Source organism: Primulina eburnea, chromosome 7, assembly GCF_022965805.1.
Source record: "Primulina eburnea isolate SZY01 chromosome 7, ASM2296580v1, whole genome shotgun sequence".
In the NCBI taxonomy this organism is placed as follows: domain Eukaryota; kingdom Viridiplantae; phylum Streptophyta; class Magnoliopsida; order Lamiales; family Gesneriaceae; genus Primulina; species Primulina eburnea.
Genome location: NC_133107.1, coordinates 7,036,917 through 7,057,424, shown reverse-complemented (window position 1 = coordinate 7,057,424; position 20,508 = coordinate 7,036,917). Strand labels below are relative to the sequence as shown.

Sequence of the window (20,508 nt, the reverse complement as noted above, 5' to 3'; positions counted from 1 at the left end):
TTAGTTTTTATATCAAAAATATTATTTTCACTATAAAAATATCATTTTTGTTAGTTATGTTATGAAGAAATATTGAAATATATGCTAATTAGAGTAAGGATATTACTTTTTATAGTCATTAGTATAATTTTTTATTGCAAAAATCTATTTTTTTTTAATTACGTTATGAAGAAATAGATGTTGATTAGAGTGCAAAATATTACTTTTTATGTCAAAAATATAATGTGTAATATATGTTAATTTGAGCGACAAATACTTTTCACTAAACTTCATAACACTAAACTCATCTACTTTCATGTTTCTTTGTTGAGCCTTTATTCTTCTGAACTCCTCATTCCTTTCTCAGAATTTCCTATTCTCTGATGGCATATTTCTTGTCCCATTGAGAGTGCCAATTTTGTTGAGTTATGGGAATGTCAGGTGCAACATGCTCCGATTTTTGTGAAAAACATAAAAATCTAACTTCTATAAAGTGAACTCTAAATTCAATCGTTAGTCCTAATCTCCTTAATTGATATACCTTGAAACAAAATGATTAAAACTGAAAAATGATGAAATAAATCCCCGACAATAATTATGAATTCACAAAACAATAGGAATTCAACAAATACTACAAATTATAATAAATTTGACTAAAGAAACTAGAATGAAGATGCTGAAAAACTAATTATCCTAATGAAATTCTATGAAAACTTAAAATATGAAGATTCAAATTTGCAAATTTTTCAGTTGAATGTGTGCGTTGTGTGTCTTGTGTTCTTGCCAATTCTTTCTTTTTCTTCAGACGTCTGGGACGGTTATCCCACTCTCCTCATTGCTCATAATATTTTCCACGATCTCGTCCATTACCTACACGCTACACGACTTATTCAAACCATTTTGAATCACTAATAGACTTATAATCTTCTTGTTATCCTATAGTTTCTAGGCTAGACCTAATTGATTTGGGTTTAAATTTATTTTTGCATGCAAAGAAACGGCCTCTCACATCTTCCATGGTCCCCCTCCCAAAAGAATCTTAATTAGTATATAAAATGCCCTCCTATGTCTCTGTCTATATTACGGTCCGTGTGCGGAAGCTTGATCTTGTCAACTTTCTAGAATCTATATATATATGCTTTCGACGTATAATACTATTTCTATATGTACTCGATCCATGCAAATAATACCATATATATATATATATATATATATATATATATATATATATGGTATTATATATATTCCTTTGTATCATATCATATCAATATAAATTTCTCTTCAAGTACGGAAGTGTATCCGAGAGAGAACAATCCCAGAAAAATTTGTTGGAGTTTATGCCAATGGCTTCTAGAGTAAACAAAGAGCAAGAAATGTCAGTTATGGTGTCAGCTTTAACTCATGTGATTGCCGGTGATCACGCGGCGGTGGAAATAGGCGGTGGAGGAAGCGGCCGTGGCCGTCCTTCAATATCTGCATACAAAAGGGGACGTGAGAAGGAAAGTAGTAGTGATTATACCGATGATGATCAGTTTTCTCCTTTTTGCAGATCATATCCGATTAGAAGTTCCAATGCAACAGTCTTATCAGGTTTAATTTTCTTAATTGTACGTATAAATGTTCATTTCCATAATGCAAAAATTCACGTACGCGTATGATTGTGCATGAATATGGAAATCCCACTACAAATCTTTCTATCAAATCATGGATGAACTTTGCAACTTTTACGCTGTCAAAAATTACGTTAAAAGAAAAAGATTCGAGGGCCAAGCCGATCGAGACCCTTTAGTTTTTTTCCATAAACTTTAGTTATGCTGTATATGCATCACCATGTTCTTAATTTATAGCTTGATGATACAAACTACAGAAGCTACTCCGAGCACGAAATTTAAAAGTACAATAACTACAGTAACATCAACAGCAGCGGCAACATATGAATACGAACATCATCACAACAAAATCAGTACCAATGAACACAAATCCTCAAAACCAACCATCAGAAAGTATAGGGGTGTGAGGCAGAGGCCTTGGGGCAAATGGGCTGCCGAAATAAGGGACCCATACAAAGCCACAAGGGTCTGGCTAGGCACGTTCGACACGGCCGAGGATGCCGCTCAAGCCTACGATGAAGCAGCACTACAATTCCGTGGCAGCAAAGCGAAGCTCAACTTCCCTGAAAATGTCAGGCTTATACAGCAGCCTGATCAAAATCAAAAGAATCTTTATTCGAAACAGGTTTTCGCAGTTTCGAATTATTCGGAGCCTGTTGTCTATAGCCAACCTCAGTTTGAAAGTTCGAGTTCAAGGTTTTCTTCGGGGATGGTGATTCCTGGTGATGATATACAAGGGCATGATTCTACGGGCTCGAGTTGGGGTTACTCATCAGAGTTACCCCATTGCCCGGTGTTTTATACATCAGTAGCTGAACCACCATTGGACGTTAAACGTGGAACCGAACGTAGCCGGAGCAGCGGTGGCGGCCATCCGAGTTCATGTAATCATGTGGAGGATAAAAAATTCTCATAATATTTTGTTTTTTATGGCTTTGTTTTTGTTTTAGATTAGAAGTTGTTTCAACACGGCATTTGGTTGTTGTGCATGATTTTCTTTCTTGGCAACAGAATGCCCGGCCCCAATTGATTTGTTCATGTAAAATTTGAAAACGTTGGCAATATATACATACATGTCAAAAACTTGTTTGAGACGATCTCACATATCGTATTGTGTTTGACAGATTTTTTATTTGGATAATTCATGAATAAATATTAATATTTATATCAAGAGTACCACTTTTTAATTTATTGTGAATATCGGTAGGGTTGACACGAATTACATATAAAGATTCATGAGACCGTCTCACAAGAGACATACTCTATATACATATATAGAGAGAGAATCTAAAGTTTTTTCTTTCCTGAAAATGAATATAAAGATTTTTATTGTTAAATGATGTAAAGTGAATGGATGGACTTGTTTACGACTTGGTTTTCAAGCCTATGCAATATCTCAACTAGGGGCGAGCAAGATCATTTGATTCGGTTTACGATAAAAACAAGTTTTTTTGTCATAATTTAAAACAAAACCAAACCTAGGTTTGGTATGGTTCGGTTCAGCTTGATTTGGATGGTAAATTTTAATTTGTGTTCCAACAAATTTTTATTATTTCTAAAGGTAATTTAAAATTTTAAAATAGCTATTATAAATAGATAAAAAAAAATAATATGCATATAGATATTAAACAATTTAACACTATAATGCATGATAGTGACCTAAAGAATTTCCTCTTAAAAAATCAGAATGAAGTAGTTTATCTTTAAAAAAAACTCCACCATCATCTGCTATAGCACTTCAAAAAAGTGAGACCCTTATCTTCTACATTCATTCAACTTCAATTTAAACAATCGAAAATCTAAAATTTATAAAAGTAACATCTATTGCAAATTTTTCATAATACCAATGATAGAATATTAAAACAAATCAAATAATCTCTATATATAATTAAAGATATTATATAATTTAAAGAGCAGTGATACTCTGCTCATCTTTTAATGAGCGATCATGAGCGTTAGCTGTAATTTTCTTTTTCTTTTTTTTTAATTTTTTTTTTTAAAAAAGATGTGACCAATTACACGCTCATATTTCGGAAAGAAATTGGATTGCTTGACAAGTTTTTAACTCATGCTGTTTTTTGATCGACCCACGTTTTGGGTCTACCCAACATTGGTCGACCCAAGCTTGGGTAGACCACTGTTTTTTGGTTTACCAATTTTTGACCCACGTTGTTTTTTGGTCGACCCAACGCCCAAAACTTGGGTCTACGCAAGCTTAGTAGACCAAAACATTGGTCGACCTATGTTTTGGTCGATCCACGCCGTGATTTGGTCTACCCAAGCAACCCAATTCTTTTCTGAAATATGAGCGTGTAATGTGTATCTTTTTTTAATTTTTTTAAAAAAAAGAAAAAGAAAAATTACAACTGGCAATTGGTGCCCAAGGTCACTCATTAAAAGGCGAGCAGGGTATCACTGCTCAATTTTAAAATCGGTTTGGATTGGATTTTTTATCACAACTTTGAACCTGACAAGCACCAATCCTATAGCGGATTTAGGAGTTTATATTGTCATATTCGCACTTATTTGACATTTTTATCTCAGGTTTTGTGCTTAATGCATCTTATTTTTATTGTATGTAGGTTTGACTAAAATATGGAGAAAACTCGAAACTAGAAAAGAAAATCACACTTTGTGATACCACATAGGGAATTAGCCTGGAAAACAAATAAGATATGAGCTAAGGAAAATGTCGAAAAACAAGGCCTCGACTCTGTGCAAGGTCTGGAACGAAGTTTGAGCAAGAAATGCATCACGGAGCCTGACAACCAATATAATACAGAAATAAGATGAAGAATTCTTTGATTCAAACTATCTAGAAACTTCTAACGATCTTGACAAAGAATGATCGAGTAGTTTGACAAAAAACAATTATGATCTGAATATGTATTGTTTGAAACGATGACTGATGCGGACAGTAAGAAAATATCAAAGTGACAATGGCCTAGAAGCTTTTTTAAGAATGCAAGCTCTAATTATTTGTCTATTTATTTTTAGCTCTTTTTGACATTCTTTATTTATATTATCTTTTGTGTTTTTCCATTAAAGTTCGACTGTAGCTCATTAAATGAGCATTAATGCAAAAACATTGCCGTCGTCGTTTTCTTTTCTTGATTTATCGTATCTTTCAATTAATTAGGACATTGAAATTTACCAAATATGATAAAAAAACGACATCTGAGAACAGTTTGTTGGATATTCTAATATCTTGTTCGATACTGCAGTAGACGGTCAAGTAACTTAGTATTACGAGACTTGTTGAATGGATTCTACTGAAGCGTTGAGTATTTGTAATACCAAGCAAACGACAGCTTGACTTAGTACAATAAATTATCGTTTGTGAATTGTGATTACAAAAACCAAGGGATCTCACATGCGTTCACAGTAATTTTCTATAATATTTATTTTATCGTGGATTAATTAAATTACATTATTTACTTTAGAATAATTTAGTCCATCTTAGTTAATTATAGACGGGCTTCACTTTTTTTCGGTTTAATCCAAATTAAATCAATAATTAAATCATAATAATTAGATAATAACCTCTATGAAAACAAATTGAACTTCTTTCAATTATATTATTACTTTACCAAATGCACTTGAAAGAATTCTCAACCAAAATCTTAGGTCAAATTTAATAATTCTCCACCAAAATCTTAGGTCAAAATTTTGACACCATTGTCAAAGATTATTTATATAATACTTACTAGGATCAATTATTTATTCTTTGTTTCTTCTGGTGGTTGAATGTCGCACTTTATTTTGATTTCAGGAGTTTAGATCACTTTGTGTAAGCCGTGGTCGACCATCAAAAACTTCTTGTCACTTGATTTGGAGGTCGAGAGTACTTTTCGTTGTAGACACATATCCCATAAGAAGGAAAAAGAAACAGAATGAAAACATACAAAAGTAACGAACAGCAAAGCCACAGTCGTCACATGCAATCAATTCAAATCGATAAAAAAAAAAAAAAAAAAAAACACTCAGCACAAGAAAAGGCTAAGATTCATGACTAGGTGCGTTCACTTCATCTTGAGGTATTATAGGATCAGCAGCATACAAGTTCGCCAGTAAATGATAGGTTGAGCACAACAAAGTACAAGCACAGAACTTCGCTTGTTCCTCAGAATCTTAATTATAGCAATGAAAGATTCAAGCATTTGATAGGACTTCAGAAAAAACTGTGAAATGTCAGGAGCCAAATAATTGGAGCAAGCGACGCTGTGTCGTTGCCCAGTCATCAGAATGGCAAACAACGTTGTCTGCCACAGATTCATTCAAACACAAATTTTGTTTCGAAAAAGGTTTTGTTCAATCAAACCCTTAGTGCAGCTTTGTGGACCATCATCTCCTTGTGAATTTGGTGACAACTCTTCTCTACAAGGTCGAGCAGCTTCTCCAAGTTCATAGACCAAGAATTCAGAATGTCATTGCTGTCCTTGGCTGCCTGGAAACAAACTACACCCACAGGTCTGTCTATCTTCGCCACCAATGCTTTCGAGACCACCATATCAGAGAGATGTTTCTCAGTTTCCTGTGATGATAAGAGAGTATTCACTTCAGCATATTCGTTATTACATCAAAACAGATTCAATTTCCTTCTTTAAAAAAAAAAAATAGGACATTCATACACACACAACTCAATTTCCTAGTGCATGGCTTTTTTCTTGCAAGTGAGACAATAAGCCGAACAGAAAGCGGTATTGGCTCATGACATGTTATGTTTTGTTCAAAAGTAACCAGATTTTCTAGCAGTAATTTTTTGAAACGCAAAAAAAGTGAAACAAAAATTCAGGAGAACTCCAAACGTAATCAAAGAATCATTTCAGAGAAAAAAAATACCAAAATCAGTTGACAAACACAGAAGGGGTTGAAGAGCATAATTAACAGTTTTATGAAGAATAATAGCATATACCTGTATGTTAAGGCATAATAGATCTGAAAGCCTCTTCAAAGTTATCCGTGAGTAATATTTTGCCACGACAAGGATGTTCTGCATGAAAATAATGTAACGTAGATAGATGAAATGTAATCATATATAGATCTTAATTGCTGATAACCAGAATAATGTAATAAATAGTCACAATATGCAATGAAGATTAATTACATAGTACACTCAAAAACCAGGGTATTGGAGCATTACATGTTCTATTACTCTGAGTTTAAGGTCTTCAGCTGCCTTTTCTCCCAAATTACCACCAAGCATGTTCTTTTCATTCTCAAATTCATCTTTGAAGGTGTTCCACAAAGATGTCCATTGAATAACCTCCATGGTAACTAGCTGTTTCAACATCGACCTAATGGCACAGCCAAGACAAGTATTGATGAAATTGAGGACAATACTGTGTAAAGAACAGGAAACAGCAAGGCACAACCACAACTATATTTAAAAAACCAACTTGAAATGAGGGATCTCCGAAAGATTCTTATCCTCCAGAGTTGCATTAAGAAGGCTAGACTGCATCGGATCATGAGGCGACAAGACCAAAAACCAGCATATTTTTCTCAACACCTGCATGAAATATGGCCAAAGTGGCAAAGACAAAACAGCAGAAACAAGGGATAATAAGAAGCAAAAATATAAGTTAAGAAAAGATAAACTCATATACACCTTATTTCAAGCAATTACAAGGTTCACTGAAGAACCAAGCAATAAAGGCCTTACCGGTGTCCACTGCACAGTGTCTTCTTTCACAGATGGAATCTCATATATTGACTTGTAACATCGGCATATTTCCAGGTAATCATTGCTATGTGAATAATACCTACACCATATGGAAGTCAATTAAACATTTTGTGCATGGGGCATGGCCATCTTAATGTCAGAAATTCATCAGATAAATATTTAAGAACAAAAGGTTAAATAGCAAGAGTAAACTCTACGGTATTCAAACTCGACAAAACTAAGATCTTCAATTGTCGAACAGTAGAAAATGTTTGACGGAGAATGCATTCTTAAAGACCATACAAACAATTTCATGCACCAGGAATCACCCTGAATGGAAAGAAAATAAGAACCTACTGCTGAAAGTTAAGAGGAAACAATGGTAAAGCCTAAACATATCTAGTTTTGTACCTTACTAGTTACCTCACAAAATATTCTTATGTTTGGCCTGCATATTAACGTGTTCAATAGTTTGGTAGGAGTTATGGTTTAAATTAAACCTAACAGTAGAAAATATAACAATAAAAACTAAAATGGTGTGTACCGAATCATTAATTGGTAGTATATCCGCTTCAACTCCAACAGCGATGGAACATCAGCAGGAGCCTCTTCAACAATATTATCACCTTCTTTAGGCTTCTTCTTTTCTTTAGAAATATCAGCTTCAAAAACTCTAGGACTTATCTTTCTTGAAAGTATTTGTGCACGTACGTAATCCTGGCGATCTAAACACAAGCGAACCTATGAATTTGGACAAGAAATCACTACATCAGATAAGCTAAAGTCCAGTACTTCAGAAACTATCAAGAAATAAAAGGACAAAAACGGAGTAACCACATACTTGCTCGAGAATGAAAGCTATTTTTTCTGTTTTTGCCATTGCGCCAAAGGTTTCCACCTGTAGATTATATCCATAAGCAATTAACAGATAGGAAGATCAGATATGCCTGGTAAATTAAACGTCTATTGGACAATTTTTCCAAAAACACACTTGAATACCATTAAACACGATAACTAAGGACCAGATGTTCAACTATATCAAAGCATCAAATAATTAATACAAGGAATCAATGAAATAGAGAATTTGTTTAAGCATTGTGCTTTAGCACAATTCGAGACAAAAGGAATAATATGACTCATGTATCACAACTAAAGCACCAATAAAGAGGATTATCATTCACTAACCGCAATTTCTTGCATCAAATCTGCAGCTTCTGATATAAGTCCTTGTTCTTCCTTAAGTTTTGCAAGTTTCTTAATCAACCGAGCCCTCTCAATCTCAACATATATCTGTCAGGTATAATATAAATTTGATTTTACCAAAATAAAATAAATGTCTTCTAATAATTGAAAAGACGAGATAGTATGAGAGTGGATCACCTTTCCAGCAGATACACTATTAAGTGTCTTTATAAGTTCTATTTTACTATCAAGATCTGGAGTCTGGTCAATATATTGCATCGATTGTTGGACCATGGCTTGTACGGCCTACATAATAACACCAAAAAAACCCATTATGCAACTCCAGAGGATATGCAACAATAATTGCTAAAAAAATCAGATACAAGGTGACGAGACAAGTGAGCCATCACCGCAAGACACAACACAGATGGTCATGTATTTACAGAAACTTTCTACATTTTCCAATCAGCGGATCTGTCAACAACACATTATAGCTCAACACGTTTTTCAATGTGATAGTTCCTTACAGATAATGATATATTCAATTTTAAACATCTAAATGTGAAACTTGGTGGGGCACAAACGATGTCTAGTAAGTGATTTGATCTATATAAAAAAAGTGACTATTAGTACGTACCCATCGAGTCTCTCTCATGGTTCAACAACAAGAGTTAGAACAAGCAGGGGATGGCTACACTCGCTCTTTGGAATGCTTAGGATCAAAATGGAGATAGAGTAGGAGGTACAACATCACGGACACTAAGGAGCATCATAATTTACTTCAGATTTTCAGTATTGTCATGTTTACGAGTTTCAACGGACCCAACAGAATCACCCAGAGAGGCACAGCTTCTCAGTCAGCTTGATCATCCAACTTTTAAACATTATCCCACCCTCTGTCCTCAGTGCTTGTGGTTCAACTTACTTAATTGCATTGCTATAGTAAATTTTGTCAAGTTCTCAACCATATATAACATGTTTACGTAGTCTGGGCAGTTTCTAATATTTGCTAACCAACTACGACGGATTGGAGAAAAAATGGTGGTCATACAGCTTAAGAAAGAATGGAAGAATCATTTTGTAGAGTAAATTTTCAAAACAGCATCAACCTGTCAAATTTTTAGCACTTGTTCTTTTCGATTTCCCATATAAGGAATATACTTTATCTAGCTGAATGACCCTCATAATGAATCAAACTTCAATTCATAATTTTATCCGACCATCAATCAGAAAACAGACTACAATACCATAACTTGAAATCCAGATACACTCTCCGCCCATACCAACCCAAAACCGTACCAAACCAACTTTTGTTGAGCAAAAACCAACAATACAAACCTAAAAAATGCAAGAAAAATTAAACTGCCAGAACTAAAATTAAAATGAAGACAAAAACTAAAATCCAAAAACTGAAAAAGCACCAACTTTCAGCAATTAAAGAACATCAATTCAAAAAACCCTAATCTAGTACCATTCACAACGAAAAACAAGAGGGACAAATATTAGACCTGTTTCAACTGTCCACGGCGCTTGGAGATAAGAACAATCTGTTCATTGAGCGTCTTCCACGCGCCGGCTTCAAAGCAGAGCTGCAGAATATCAGTGACGGCCTTACGAGTGCCTGCCACATCACCTGCTTGCCTCATCTGCTTTTCGACATTCAAAAACAACTCAATTTGCGCTTCCAAATTCCCCCCTCCATTTTCCTGCAAAATAAAAGTGAAAAATATTAAAAATCACAGAACGAGATCTGAACGATGGACAAAAAGGCGTAATTGAGAGTCGGAGAAGAGGATTCGCTAACCATTTCGATTGATTAGATTCCAGTAACTGATTATTTTGTTGAGATCGAAAAATAAAACCCTAGACAAGAAGAATATAAGGGGTCGAAACGACAGATTTGGAACCAGAAAACAAGCTCGAAATGGGGGAAACCTCGAGAACAAGTAGAGAATAAACTTCACATTGACCCCCATAAAAACGTTAAATTACAAAAATGCCTCCCTAGGTTTGGTAAATAAGATTAGCCATTTACTTGTAAAATAAATCTTTAGTCATAAACTCAATCTTATATTCAATTTTTATGTTTTAAAATTATGTTTTCCACTTTTCGATACACATATTTTTTTTTAAATTCATTCTCTATTTTATATTTTATCTCATTTTCCTCTTTATTTCAATTTTATTTCCCTTTTTCATTATATTTCCTCCACTAAAACACTTTTTTATTAATTAAATCTAAGTTAGTTTGAATTTGTGATACTAGATTTTCGATAATATAGTACACTTTGACGCAAAATGTGGTACATTATAAGCTAAATTGTGGTACAATAAACACGAACATGTGATACACCTTGACATATACAACGCTAATATCATTTCATGTATATTCGATACCATAACACTTGTATTAAACTCCCTAAATGTCGTGAGATAGAAGAAGAACTTACGTGAGAATGTTTGGGGATGAAGCTAGTGACAACTATTGGCAGCGCGATGAAATGGTGGGTCGCAGAAGCAACAAGAGCAATGGAAATGGTCAATTGGGAACCCAGAGCAAGATATGCAGCTGGCTGGGTGATACATAATCGGAGTAGAGGTAGCACAACGGTTATGGACAACAAAGAGTGAAGTGGTAAATTTACTTTGAAATAGCCATTGCGTGTTGAACCAGTGAAGGAAAAAAGAGAAATTGGATGGAAACCGAAGGGATTAACTTTTTTGTTGAAAAGATTAAGGTTTACAATTTGGTAAAGAATAGGGAAAAAAACTGGCAATCGAAATTTTTAACGTCAGAACTTCAATTCTTGGATTTTTCTCCAAAGGCTACCATCCAACATCTGTAAGTAAAATTGGGCTTGAGTTTCATAGAATCTAAGAATTCACTAGAAAAAATGAATTTCATTAGAGGATTAATATTCAGGCATTTTGGTCAAATGTGCCAATGTCTTGTGAGACATATGTTTGTGATAAATTTTAATAGGGGCAAATTAATTTTGTTTAAGCCAAATGAATAATGAGTGAGTCTCATGTGAGACCGTCTCACGGATCTTTATCTGTGAGACGGGTCAACTCTACGATATTCACAATAAAAAGTAATACTCTTACCATAAAAGTAATACTTTTTCATTGATTACCCAAATAAGAGATCCGTCTCACAAATACGACACGTGAGACCGTCTCACACAAGTTTTTGCCATGAATAATTGGACCAATAAATTAAAATAGGGGTGTTCATGAGACAGTTCATTGGTCGGCTCGGTTTGGTTTTCATTTTCGGTTTTAGAAATATATAATCCGAAATCTAAACTATTTTCTCTCGGTTCGTTTTCTACCGAAACAGTTCAATTATTTCGATCATTTAATTTGGTTTTGGTACAATTATTTAAAGTTAATAATATTCATTATAATATAAATATAATATGTTATTTTCATATATGATTTCTTAGTAAAAAAGTAAATATAAAATCTAAATGAATTAAATAAACAACAATCAACTAAAAATTATTCTAATTTGTTATTTCTTCATTAAATATCATCTAAAAAATATATAATATAAATAAAATTATTAATTTAATGAAATTTTAGGTTTTTCGTTCGGTTCGGTTTCGACATATATAATCCGAAACCGAAGTTTATTTTGAACTAAATACACTTCGGTTTTTAAAACAATTCGACTTTCGGTTTGATGTTTGGTTTTTCTTGCTTTATCCTAAGGTTAAAAACCCCTGATGTAAAGTTCATTAACTATTCAAAATAGTTTGAATGAGTGATATAGCAGGCAGAAAAGAGAAAATCGTGAGTAAAGTTCATAAATATCATGAGAACATGGAGCGAAAAATTCCCCGATGATGAAACAAAAGAGAAAATCGACAAATTGACACACACAACATATTTCGTTCAACTTGCAAACATTATTCAAAATCTCTAATTTCCATATCAAAGCATTTTCAGTTCTATTATATTTCCAAGTATTTTACGTCTTTTTCATTTTAGATTTTTGCAAGTTTTATTACAATTTCTATAATTTTATATTTATAGTGGTTTATGAAAATAAAATCATGTTGAAAGTTTGTTTTCTTCAATTTTCAGTATCATTTCCATCAATTTCCTTTATTTGGTGAGCTGATTTAGCTTGGTAGACTACGACTACCAGTCAAGATGAAAATCACGTCATTTGATTTCGTAGGAGTTAAATTTTTACAATTTTCGTTTAATTTGGTGCATTTTTCACCCAACACACCCACAATCTTCATAATTTTGTGGAAACAAATACTTTTTGGTCAACTTAAAAAATAACAATCTGTTGGACAAGTCTATTTTTTTAATAAATTTTGTGGCTCATTATTTTATTACTTTTACACTTTATAATTATATCCTTTTGATTTAATATGAAATTATATAAACCATGGAAAGAAAGTAAATTAAAATATGTTACAACTTATTGATTTTATAAAATAAATGATAATATTATGTCGCCATATACATTTGAGGGTTAATTTTTTTTTTTTCTTAAATAATTGGCCTATGTTTAAAAAAAATACCCCTAAAAATCGAAGCATATAAATTTAAATTAAGCAAAAAAATTCGAAAAAATGAAAAACTACGGTGTCAGACATCCAAGGAAGGAGAAAAGCAGCATCAGACCATCTCCAACCCTTGCTCCACAATAGAGTTGCTCCATTGTGGAGCAAGGATTTTAACTCCAATCCAGCACCAAAAATGGTGCTGGACTGGAGTTGCACTAAATGCAACTCTAGATGTGGCGCAGCAAAAAGTGCTGCGCCACATCTCTTTTCTTTTTTTTTTTAATTTTTTTAATTGTTTTTAATTAATTATAAATATTTAATAATTTATTATATATTAATTATATAATTAATATTTTTATTTTTTAAAATTTTAAAATAATTTCTTCTTGTAACTTAAATTTTAATTTATATTTTTTTAAAATTTTTTTTTTAAAATTAAATAGATTTTAAATTAATTTAATAAACAACCAAATTATATTACCAGTACATTAAAATGATACATTTTACAACATAATACGAAATTGTGTATAATGAATATAAATAATTAATCGATTTTCTAATAAATAATAAAATAATATAATTATATTTATTATGTATAATTGTGTAATGGAATTATAAATAGTTATTATTGAATTAAAATTAATATTATAAGAATATTCTGAGAATATTTTTTTTTAGTGTAAAATGTATTGTAGATAGATTGGAGATGAATTTAGTGTTAAATTATTGTAGTGCAGAATGTGGTGCAGTGGGTTGGAGATGGTCTCAGCTCTCAAGCCCGGCAAAGGCGAAAGCTCTCAGTCGGCCACTGCGAATGTTGTTGAGAAACAAGCCTTTGGATTTGTCATCATACACTTTTTTCTTTTAACAATTTCCATTTATTGATTCAAAAAAAAAAACCCAACGATTTTCCATACCTTAATGGCCAGCAAAAAACACAGAAAATTCTATACAATTGCAGGCAAAGTGATGGATGGATAAAGATTTTGATTTCGGAGACTTTTTCCACCCCTCGGGCAACCTGAATTATTCATTCGATACCCAATGGAAGAGCAAGATTAAAAGCCCCTATTTTTCGTGCGAGGATTGAAATTCGAAATCATACATATACAGAAAAAATCAGTAATAAAAGGGAAACAATCGCAGATCGTTATCCAAGGAAGGATTGAAGCAGCAGACACTCTCGAGCCCGGCCAAACGTCAGAGTTCTCAGGCGGCCGCTGCGAATCTTTTGAGAATTCGGAGGAAAAAATTACACCAAGATAACAAATACGAAGAGTATATATATGTTCATTAGAATTAGGGTTTCTTATTTGGGCTTTTAATAGAAGTTTCAGCCCGTTTGATCGTAATTTTCGGCCCACTAGGAGATCCCATTGGCCATTTCTTCATTTCTTTTTGTGTTTTTTTTAGTGAACACTTGAAAGTTCGTGAATAAAATTAGATCTTGTTTTTGTTAAAAATAAATGATTTGAATATTGAAAAGTAATAGTTGAATATTTGAATGTTGAAAATAAGAGTTGTAAAATTAGAAATTTGTGTGTGATGATGTAGGTAATGATGTATTTTATTTTTTGGATTATATGTAATGAAACTCTATAAATAGATCTCTCATTTGTGAAGAAAATCACAATTGAGTAAAGAAAAAAATATTATAAAGTGTGTAGTTTGGTAAATTTTGAGAGTTTGAGATTTTTACTTTTTACCATAAATTTTTATTTTTTCACAACACGTTATCAGCACGAAGCTCTAAAAGTCCTACATACTTTTCCAAGGTCCAAACAGAAGAAAAAGGTAACAAAAGTAATAATATTTATTTTACTGTTATTTATTTATTGTGTATTTATTTAATATACAATATAATGTTATTATTAGAAATAATAAAAATAAATTTTTTATAAACTTGTTATAAATCCTGGGAGGATGTTAAGACGACATCTCACACTCCCGGTAAGGGATACGACAAGTATAAAAGCCTATAAAGTTTTTAAACAAAATAAATTATGACACTCATTATAATATTATGATATGATATACATAATTATTTAAACATGTCTAATATTATATATACCATATTATTACCATAAAATTATACAAATACATACCTTTATTTTTTTGTACACCAACGGTCATAAATGGTAAAAAAACGACTAGTTTTTGCCCTATAAATATGCTATCACAAACACATTCAATCACTCCAACTTTCTCTTCTTCTCTAAAAATTATTCATCATCAAATTTTTCGAAGAAAAAGGAAGATGGCTTTCTCAAGGATATTTTTAATTATTTTGGTTATCATACTCACGAGTCTTGTATTTATCGGAGAATATCCTCCTCGTGTGTTTTCTTTATTTCTACAAATACTTGTACTTGTTGTTTATCTGTTACTTTGTATTGCAATATTTATTAACTAATAAAATGCATCGTAATTTTTTTTAGTACCACCATGTCAAATTTAACAAAGCTCGAATTTGTTGCACTCGACATCACGGGAAATAATTATATGCCATGGACTCTAGATGTAGAAATACATCTTGAGTCATTGGGTCAAAGTGAGACCATTAAAGAAAATGGCATATGCACGTCACAAGAAAAGGCAAGAGCCATGATATTTTTGCGTCGACATCTCGACGATGGATTGAAATGTGAATATCTGACTGAAAAAAATCTCATGGCTTTGTGGAAGGTATTAAAAGAAAGATTCGAACATATAAGAGAAGTTATACTTCCGACCGCCCGGGATGAATGGAATACATTGAGATTCCAAGGCTTTAAAAAAGTCAGTGATTACAATTCGACGATGTATAGAATAATCTCGCAATTAAAATTTTGTGGACATGAGGTCACAGAATCTGAGATGCTTGAAAAAACATTTTCCACGTTTCATGCATCAAATATTACGCTACAGCAACAATATAAAGTACGTGGATTCGCGAGATATTCTGAACTCGTTGCCTGTCTTCTTGTGGCGGAAAAAAACAACGAGCTATTAATGAGAAATCATCAGTCTCGACCCACTGGATCAACAGCATTTCCAGAAGTAAATGTTGTAAGTAAAAATGAATTTAAACCTGGAAACCAAAATCAATTTCAAAGACAAGGTTTTGGTCGAGGTCGAGGTCGTGGACGTGGACGTGGACGTGGACGTGGAATTGGTCGTGGTCGTGGACGCGGCCATGGTTTTGAAAATAATAGAGATAGTTATTTTTATAACTCATCTCAAAAGAACGTCCCAAACCATCCACTGAAAAGGCATCATGAGAATACAAGTGTTAATGAGAATCACTCAAAAAGATATGAAAGTTCTTGTTACAGATGTGGTACTCCAGGACATTGGTCCAAAGTTTGTCGAGCCCCTGAGCACCTTTGTAAACTTTATAAAGAATCATGAAAGGGGAAAGAAAAGGAGACCAACTTCACTGAACGCAGTGACCGTTTGAGTGATTCAACTCATTTTGATGCTGGTGATTTTATGAATGATTTATCTGGAAATGATCAATATGTTGGTGGGATAAGAATGAACAATATTGATGCTGCAGATTTTCTCAACGATTTCTTTGAAAATGAACAATATAATGGTAGAATTTAAATGTACAATAATTTATTTTTCATGTATTCATAGAATAATGTTTTATTGTATAATTATGATATGTGTTATATTTAAATATATTGCCAGTAATTTATTTCATTGCATATTTTTTTGAAGTTCAAATATGGAAAATGCTATGAGCAAAGCTGAAATTTGCATACCCGATAGTGGTATAACGCACACTATCCTCCGAGATAAAAGATATTTCTTGGAACTAAAATCAACAAAAACAACGGTGAATACAATATCAGGTCCTGTAGACTTGATTAAAGGATGTGGTAAAGCACAATTTTTGTTACCTAATGGTACAAAATTTTTGATCAATAATGCTTTATATTCACCACAATCGAAAATAAATTTGTTGAGTTTTAATGATATATATTCACATGGGTATGATACTCAAACAATGAATGAAGGGAATGAGAAATATATGTGTCTTATCACATATAAATCAGGAAAGAAATATGTGATTGAAAAACTACCAATGCTCCCTACTGGATTGCATTATACAATTATAAGTCTTATTGAATCAAACATGGTAGTTGATAATTCTTCGATATTAACCAATTGGCATGATCGATTGGGACATCCTCTTTCAACAATGATGCGAAGAATTATAGAAAATACACATGGTCATCCACTGAAAGATCAGAAGATCTTTCAGAATAATAAGTTTCAATGTAAAGCATGTTCTCTTGGAAAACTTATTATAAGACCATCACCAGTCAAAATCCAAACTGAATCACCAATGTTTCTTGAACGTATTCAGGGTGATATTTGTGGACCAATCCATCCACCATGCGGACCATTCAGATACTTTATGGTATTGATTGATGCCTCCAGCAGATGGTCACATGTATGTTTATTGTCAACTCGAAATATTGCATTTGCAAGATTACTTGCTCAAATAATAAAATTGAGGAATCAGTTTCCCGATTATACAATCAAGAAAATTAGACTTGATAATGCTGGTGAATTTACTTCCCAGACTTTCAATGATTATTGTATGTCTATAGGAATCATTGTTGAGCATCTTGTTGCTCATGTACATACACAGAATGGATTGGCTGAATCATTGATTAAACGTCTGCAAATGATTGCTAGACCAATGATTATGAAAACAAAGCTCCTTATTTCTATATGAGGATATGCAATTTTACATGCTGTTTCATTAATTCGCATCAGACCAAGTGCATATCATAAATATTCTCCGTTACAGCTTGCATTTGGTAAAGAACCAGACATTTCTGAACTGAGAATTTTTGGATGTATGGTGTATGTGCCTATTGCACCACCACAACGAAAGAAAATGGGACCTCAAAGAAAGGTTGGAATTTATATCGGTTATGATAGTCCATCAATCATTCGATATCTTGAACCTCAGACAGGCGACGTGTTCACAGCACGTTTTGCTGATTGTCATTTTAATGAGGAAATCTTCTCAATGTTAGGGGGAGAACAGAAACATACCGAAAAAGAAATTACATGGTATGTATCATCATTGTTACATCTGGATCCAAAAACAAAACAATGTGAAAAAGATGTATAACAAATTGTACACTTGCAAAGAATAGCAAATCAAATACCAGATGCATTTGCAGACACAAAAGGGGTAACTAAATCATATACATGCTGCAAATACCCCTGCTCGAATTGAAATTCCAAAGAAACAAATGGAAGATACTCATGATGTCATTAAACGCCTGAAGCGTGGAAGGCCAGTCGGTTCCAATGATAAAAATCATCGAAAAAGAAAATTCATAGAGAAACACGATGATCACAAAATAAAGAATGATGTTTCTGAAGAAACACGTGATGATCACAAAATAGAGAATGATGTTCCTGAAGAAACACATGATGATAAAAATGTTCTGTCAGAACCACAAACTGACGAGAATCATGAAATCTCTATCAATTACATTAATACTGGAAAAATATGGAATCGAAAAGATATAGATGAAATTGATGATATATTTTCTTATAATGTGGCAATCGACATCATAAATGATAACGAAGATCATGAACCAAAATCTTTTGGTGAATGTAAAAATCGGCAGGATTGGATAAAATGGAAAGATGCCATCCAGGTTGACTTAGATTCGCTAAATAAACGTAATGTTTTTGGACCTGTAGTCCTTACACCTGAAGGTGTAAAACCTGTTGGATACAAATAGGTTTTTATTCGAAAGCGAAATGAGAAAAATGAAATAGTAAGATATAAAGCTCAACTTGTTGCACAATGTTTTTCTCAAAGGCCTGAAATTGATTATGAAGAAACGTATTCTCCTGTGATGGATGCAATTACGTTTCGGTATTTGATTAGCTTGGCAGTATCTGAAAATTTAGAAATGCGTCTTATGGATGTTGTTACAGCTTACTTATATGGATCACTTGATAGTAATATATATATGGAAATCCCTGAAGGATTTAAGATGCCTGAAGCACAAAGTTCAAAATCCAGGGAATGTTATTCTGTGAAATTACAAAGATCATTATATGGGTTAAAGCAATCAGGTCGAATGTGGTATAATCGACTAAGTGATCACTTGATGAAAAAGAGATATGTAAATAATTCAATATGCCTTGTGTTTTCATTAAGAAAACAACATTTGGATGCGTAATTATTGCTGTATATGTTGATGATTTAAATATCATTGGAACGAATAAGGAAATTCAAGAAGTTGTGTCATATTTGAAGGAAGAATTTGAAATGAAGGATCTTGGAAAAACCAAGTATTGTCTGGGTTTACAAATTGAACAAAAAGAATGTAGAATGTTTGTTCACCAGACAAATTATACAGAAAAGATCCTTAAACGTTTTAATATGGATAAAGCAAATCCTTTAAGTACTCCAATGGTTGTTAGATCATTAAACATAGAAAAGGATCCATTCCGTCCATGAGAAGATGATGAAGATATTCTTGGTCCAGAAGTACCATATCTAAGTGTCATCGGTGTCCTTATGTACCTTACAAATTGTACAAGGCCTGATATATCTTTTACCGTGAATCTGTTGGCAAGATTTAGCACATATCCAACAAAGAGACACTGGAACAGAATTAAATATATATTCCGTTATCTACGAGGAACGACAGACTTGGGACTTTTGTATTCAAAAGATGCTAATTCAAGTATAATTGGTTATGCTGATGCTGGATACTTATCTGATCCACACAAGGCACGTTCCCAAACTGGATATGTATTTACTCGTGGAGGCACTGCAATATCTTGGCGTTCACAGAAACAAACGCTCGTAACAACTTCATCAAATCATGCCGAGATTATTGCACTACATGAAGCAAGTCGTGAATGTGTGTGGTTAAAATCAATGACCCAACATATCCAAATTTCATGCGGATTATCATTCGATGAGAAGCCTGTGATACTATATGAAGATAATGCTGCATGTATTGCTCAAATGAAAGAGGATATATAAAAAACGACAGAACTAAACATATTCCTCCTAAGTTCTTCGCATTCACCAAGGAGCTTGAGAAGAATAAATGTATTGATGTTCGTCACATTCAATCAAGTGAAAACTCATCAGATCTCTTCACAAAGGCACTTCCTACGTCAATATTCAGAAAGCACATATATAATATTGGGATGCACAATCTACGAAATTTGTGAAGAATTGTTCATGTCAACATCATGGGGAGTTTACGTGACTGACTCTTTTTCCCTTACTATGGTTTTTATCCCAATGGGTTTTTCCAAGTAAAGTTTTTAACGAGGCAGTACAAAACACGTAATGAAGACATCATCGTATCATGATCATCATCACAAGGGGGAGTGTTGAAAATAAATGATTTGAATATTGAAAAGTAATAGTTGAATATTTGAATGTTGAAAATAAGAGTTGTAAAATTAGAAATTTATGTGTGATGATGTAGGTAATGATGTATTTTATTTTTTGGATTATGTGTAATGAAACTCTATAAATAGATATCTCATT

At 32.9% G+C, this 20,508-nt stretch overlaps 2 protein-coding genes and 1 non-coding gene across 3 annotated transcripts; 1 reads left to right on the top strand and 2 right to left on the bottom strand.

Annotated features, from left to right (window-relative positions):
- Window positions 1-1,242: 1,242 nt before the first annotated feature.
- LOC140836080 (ethylene-responsive transcription factor ABR1-like) lies at window positions 1,243-2,637 on the top strand. The gene is made up of 2 exons (XM_073201492.1): window positions 1,243-1,569; window positions 1,850-2,637. The coding sequence occupies exons 1-2, from the start codon at window positions 1,317-1,319 to the stop codon at window positions 2,503-2,505; spliced, it is 909 nt and encodes a 302-aa protein (XP_073057593.1). The 5' UTR covers window positions 1,243-1,316; the 3' UTR covers window positions 2,506-2,637.
- A 2,937-nt stretch (window positions 2,638-5,574) lies between these two features.
- Window positions 5,575-10,394, bottom strand: LOC140837036 (26S proteasome non-ATPase regulatory subunit 12 homolog A-like). The gene is made up of 11 exons (XM_073203022.1): window positions 10,241-10,394; window positions 9,945-10,142; window positions 8,635-8,742; window positions 8,440-8,544; window positions 8,096-8,152; window positions 7,799-7,995; window positions 7,255-7,354; window positions 6,989-7,101; window positions 6,733-6,886; window positions 6,505-6,582; window positions 5,575-6,123 (listed from the first exon to the last, which is right to left on the bottom strand). The coding sequence occupies exons 1-11, from the start codon at window positions 10,241-10,243 to the stop codon at window positions 5,905-5,907; spliced, it is 1,332 nt and encodes a 443-aa protein (XP_073059123.1). The 5' UTR covers window positions 10,244-10,394; the 3' UTR covers window positions 5,575-5,904.
- A 3,475-nt stretch (window positions 10,395-13,869) lies between these two features.
- LOC140837589 (small nucleolar RNA snoR99) lies at window positions 13,870-13,985 on the bottom strand. The gene has a single exon (XR_012119417.1). It is a non-coding gene; the product is annotated as a small nucleolar RNA snoR99 (small nucleolar RNA).
- Between the last annotated feature and the right edge of the window lie 6,523 nt (window positions 13,986-20,508).

What these genes read in the sequence shown, in the direction of transcription:
- LOC140836080 (XM_073201492.1), top strand. Translation starts at nt 1,317, where the DNA reads ATGCCAATGGCTTCTAGAGTAAACAAAGAGCAAGAAATGTCAGTTATG. An exon ending in CAATGCAACAGTCTTATCAG is followed by an intron (nt 1,570 to 1,849) that starts GTTTAATTTTCT and finishes AAACTACAGAAG; the next exon opens with CTACTCCGAGCACGAAATTT.
- LOC140837036 (XM_073203022.1), bottom strand. An exon ending in GCCGTGGACAGTTGAAACAG is followed by an intron (nt 8,743 to 9,944) that starts GTCTAATATTTG and finishes GTTATTATGTAG; the next exon opens with GCCGTACAAGCCATGGTCCA. An exon ending in ATAGTGTATCTGCTGGAAAG is followed by an intron (nt 8,545 to 8,634) that starts GTGATCCACTCT and finishes TATACCTGACAG; the next exon opens with ATATATGTTGAGATTGAGAG.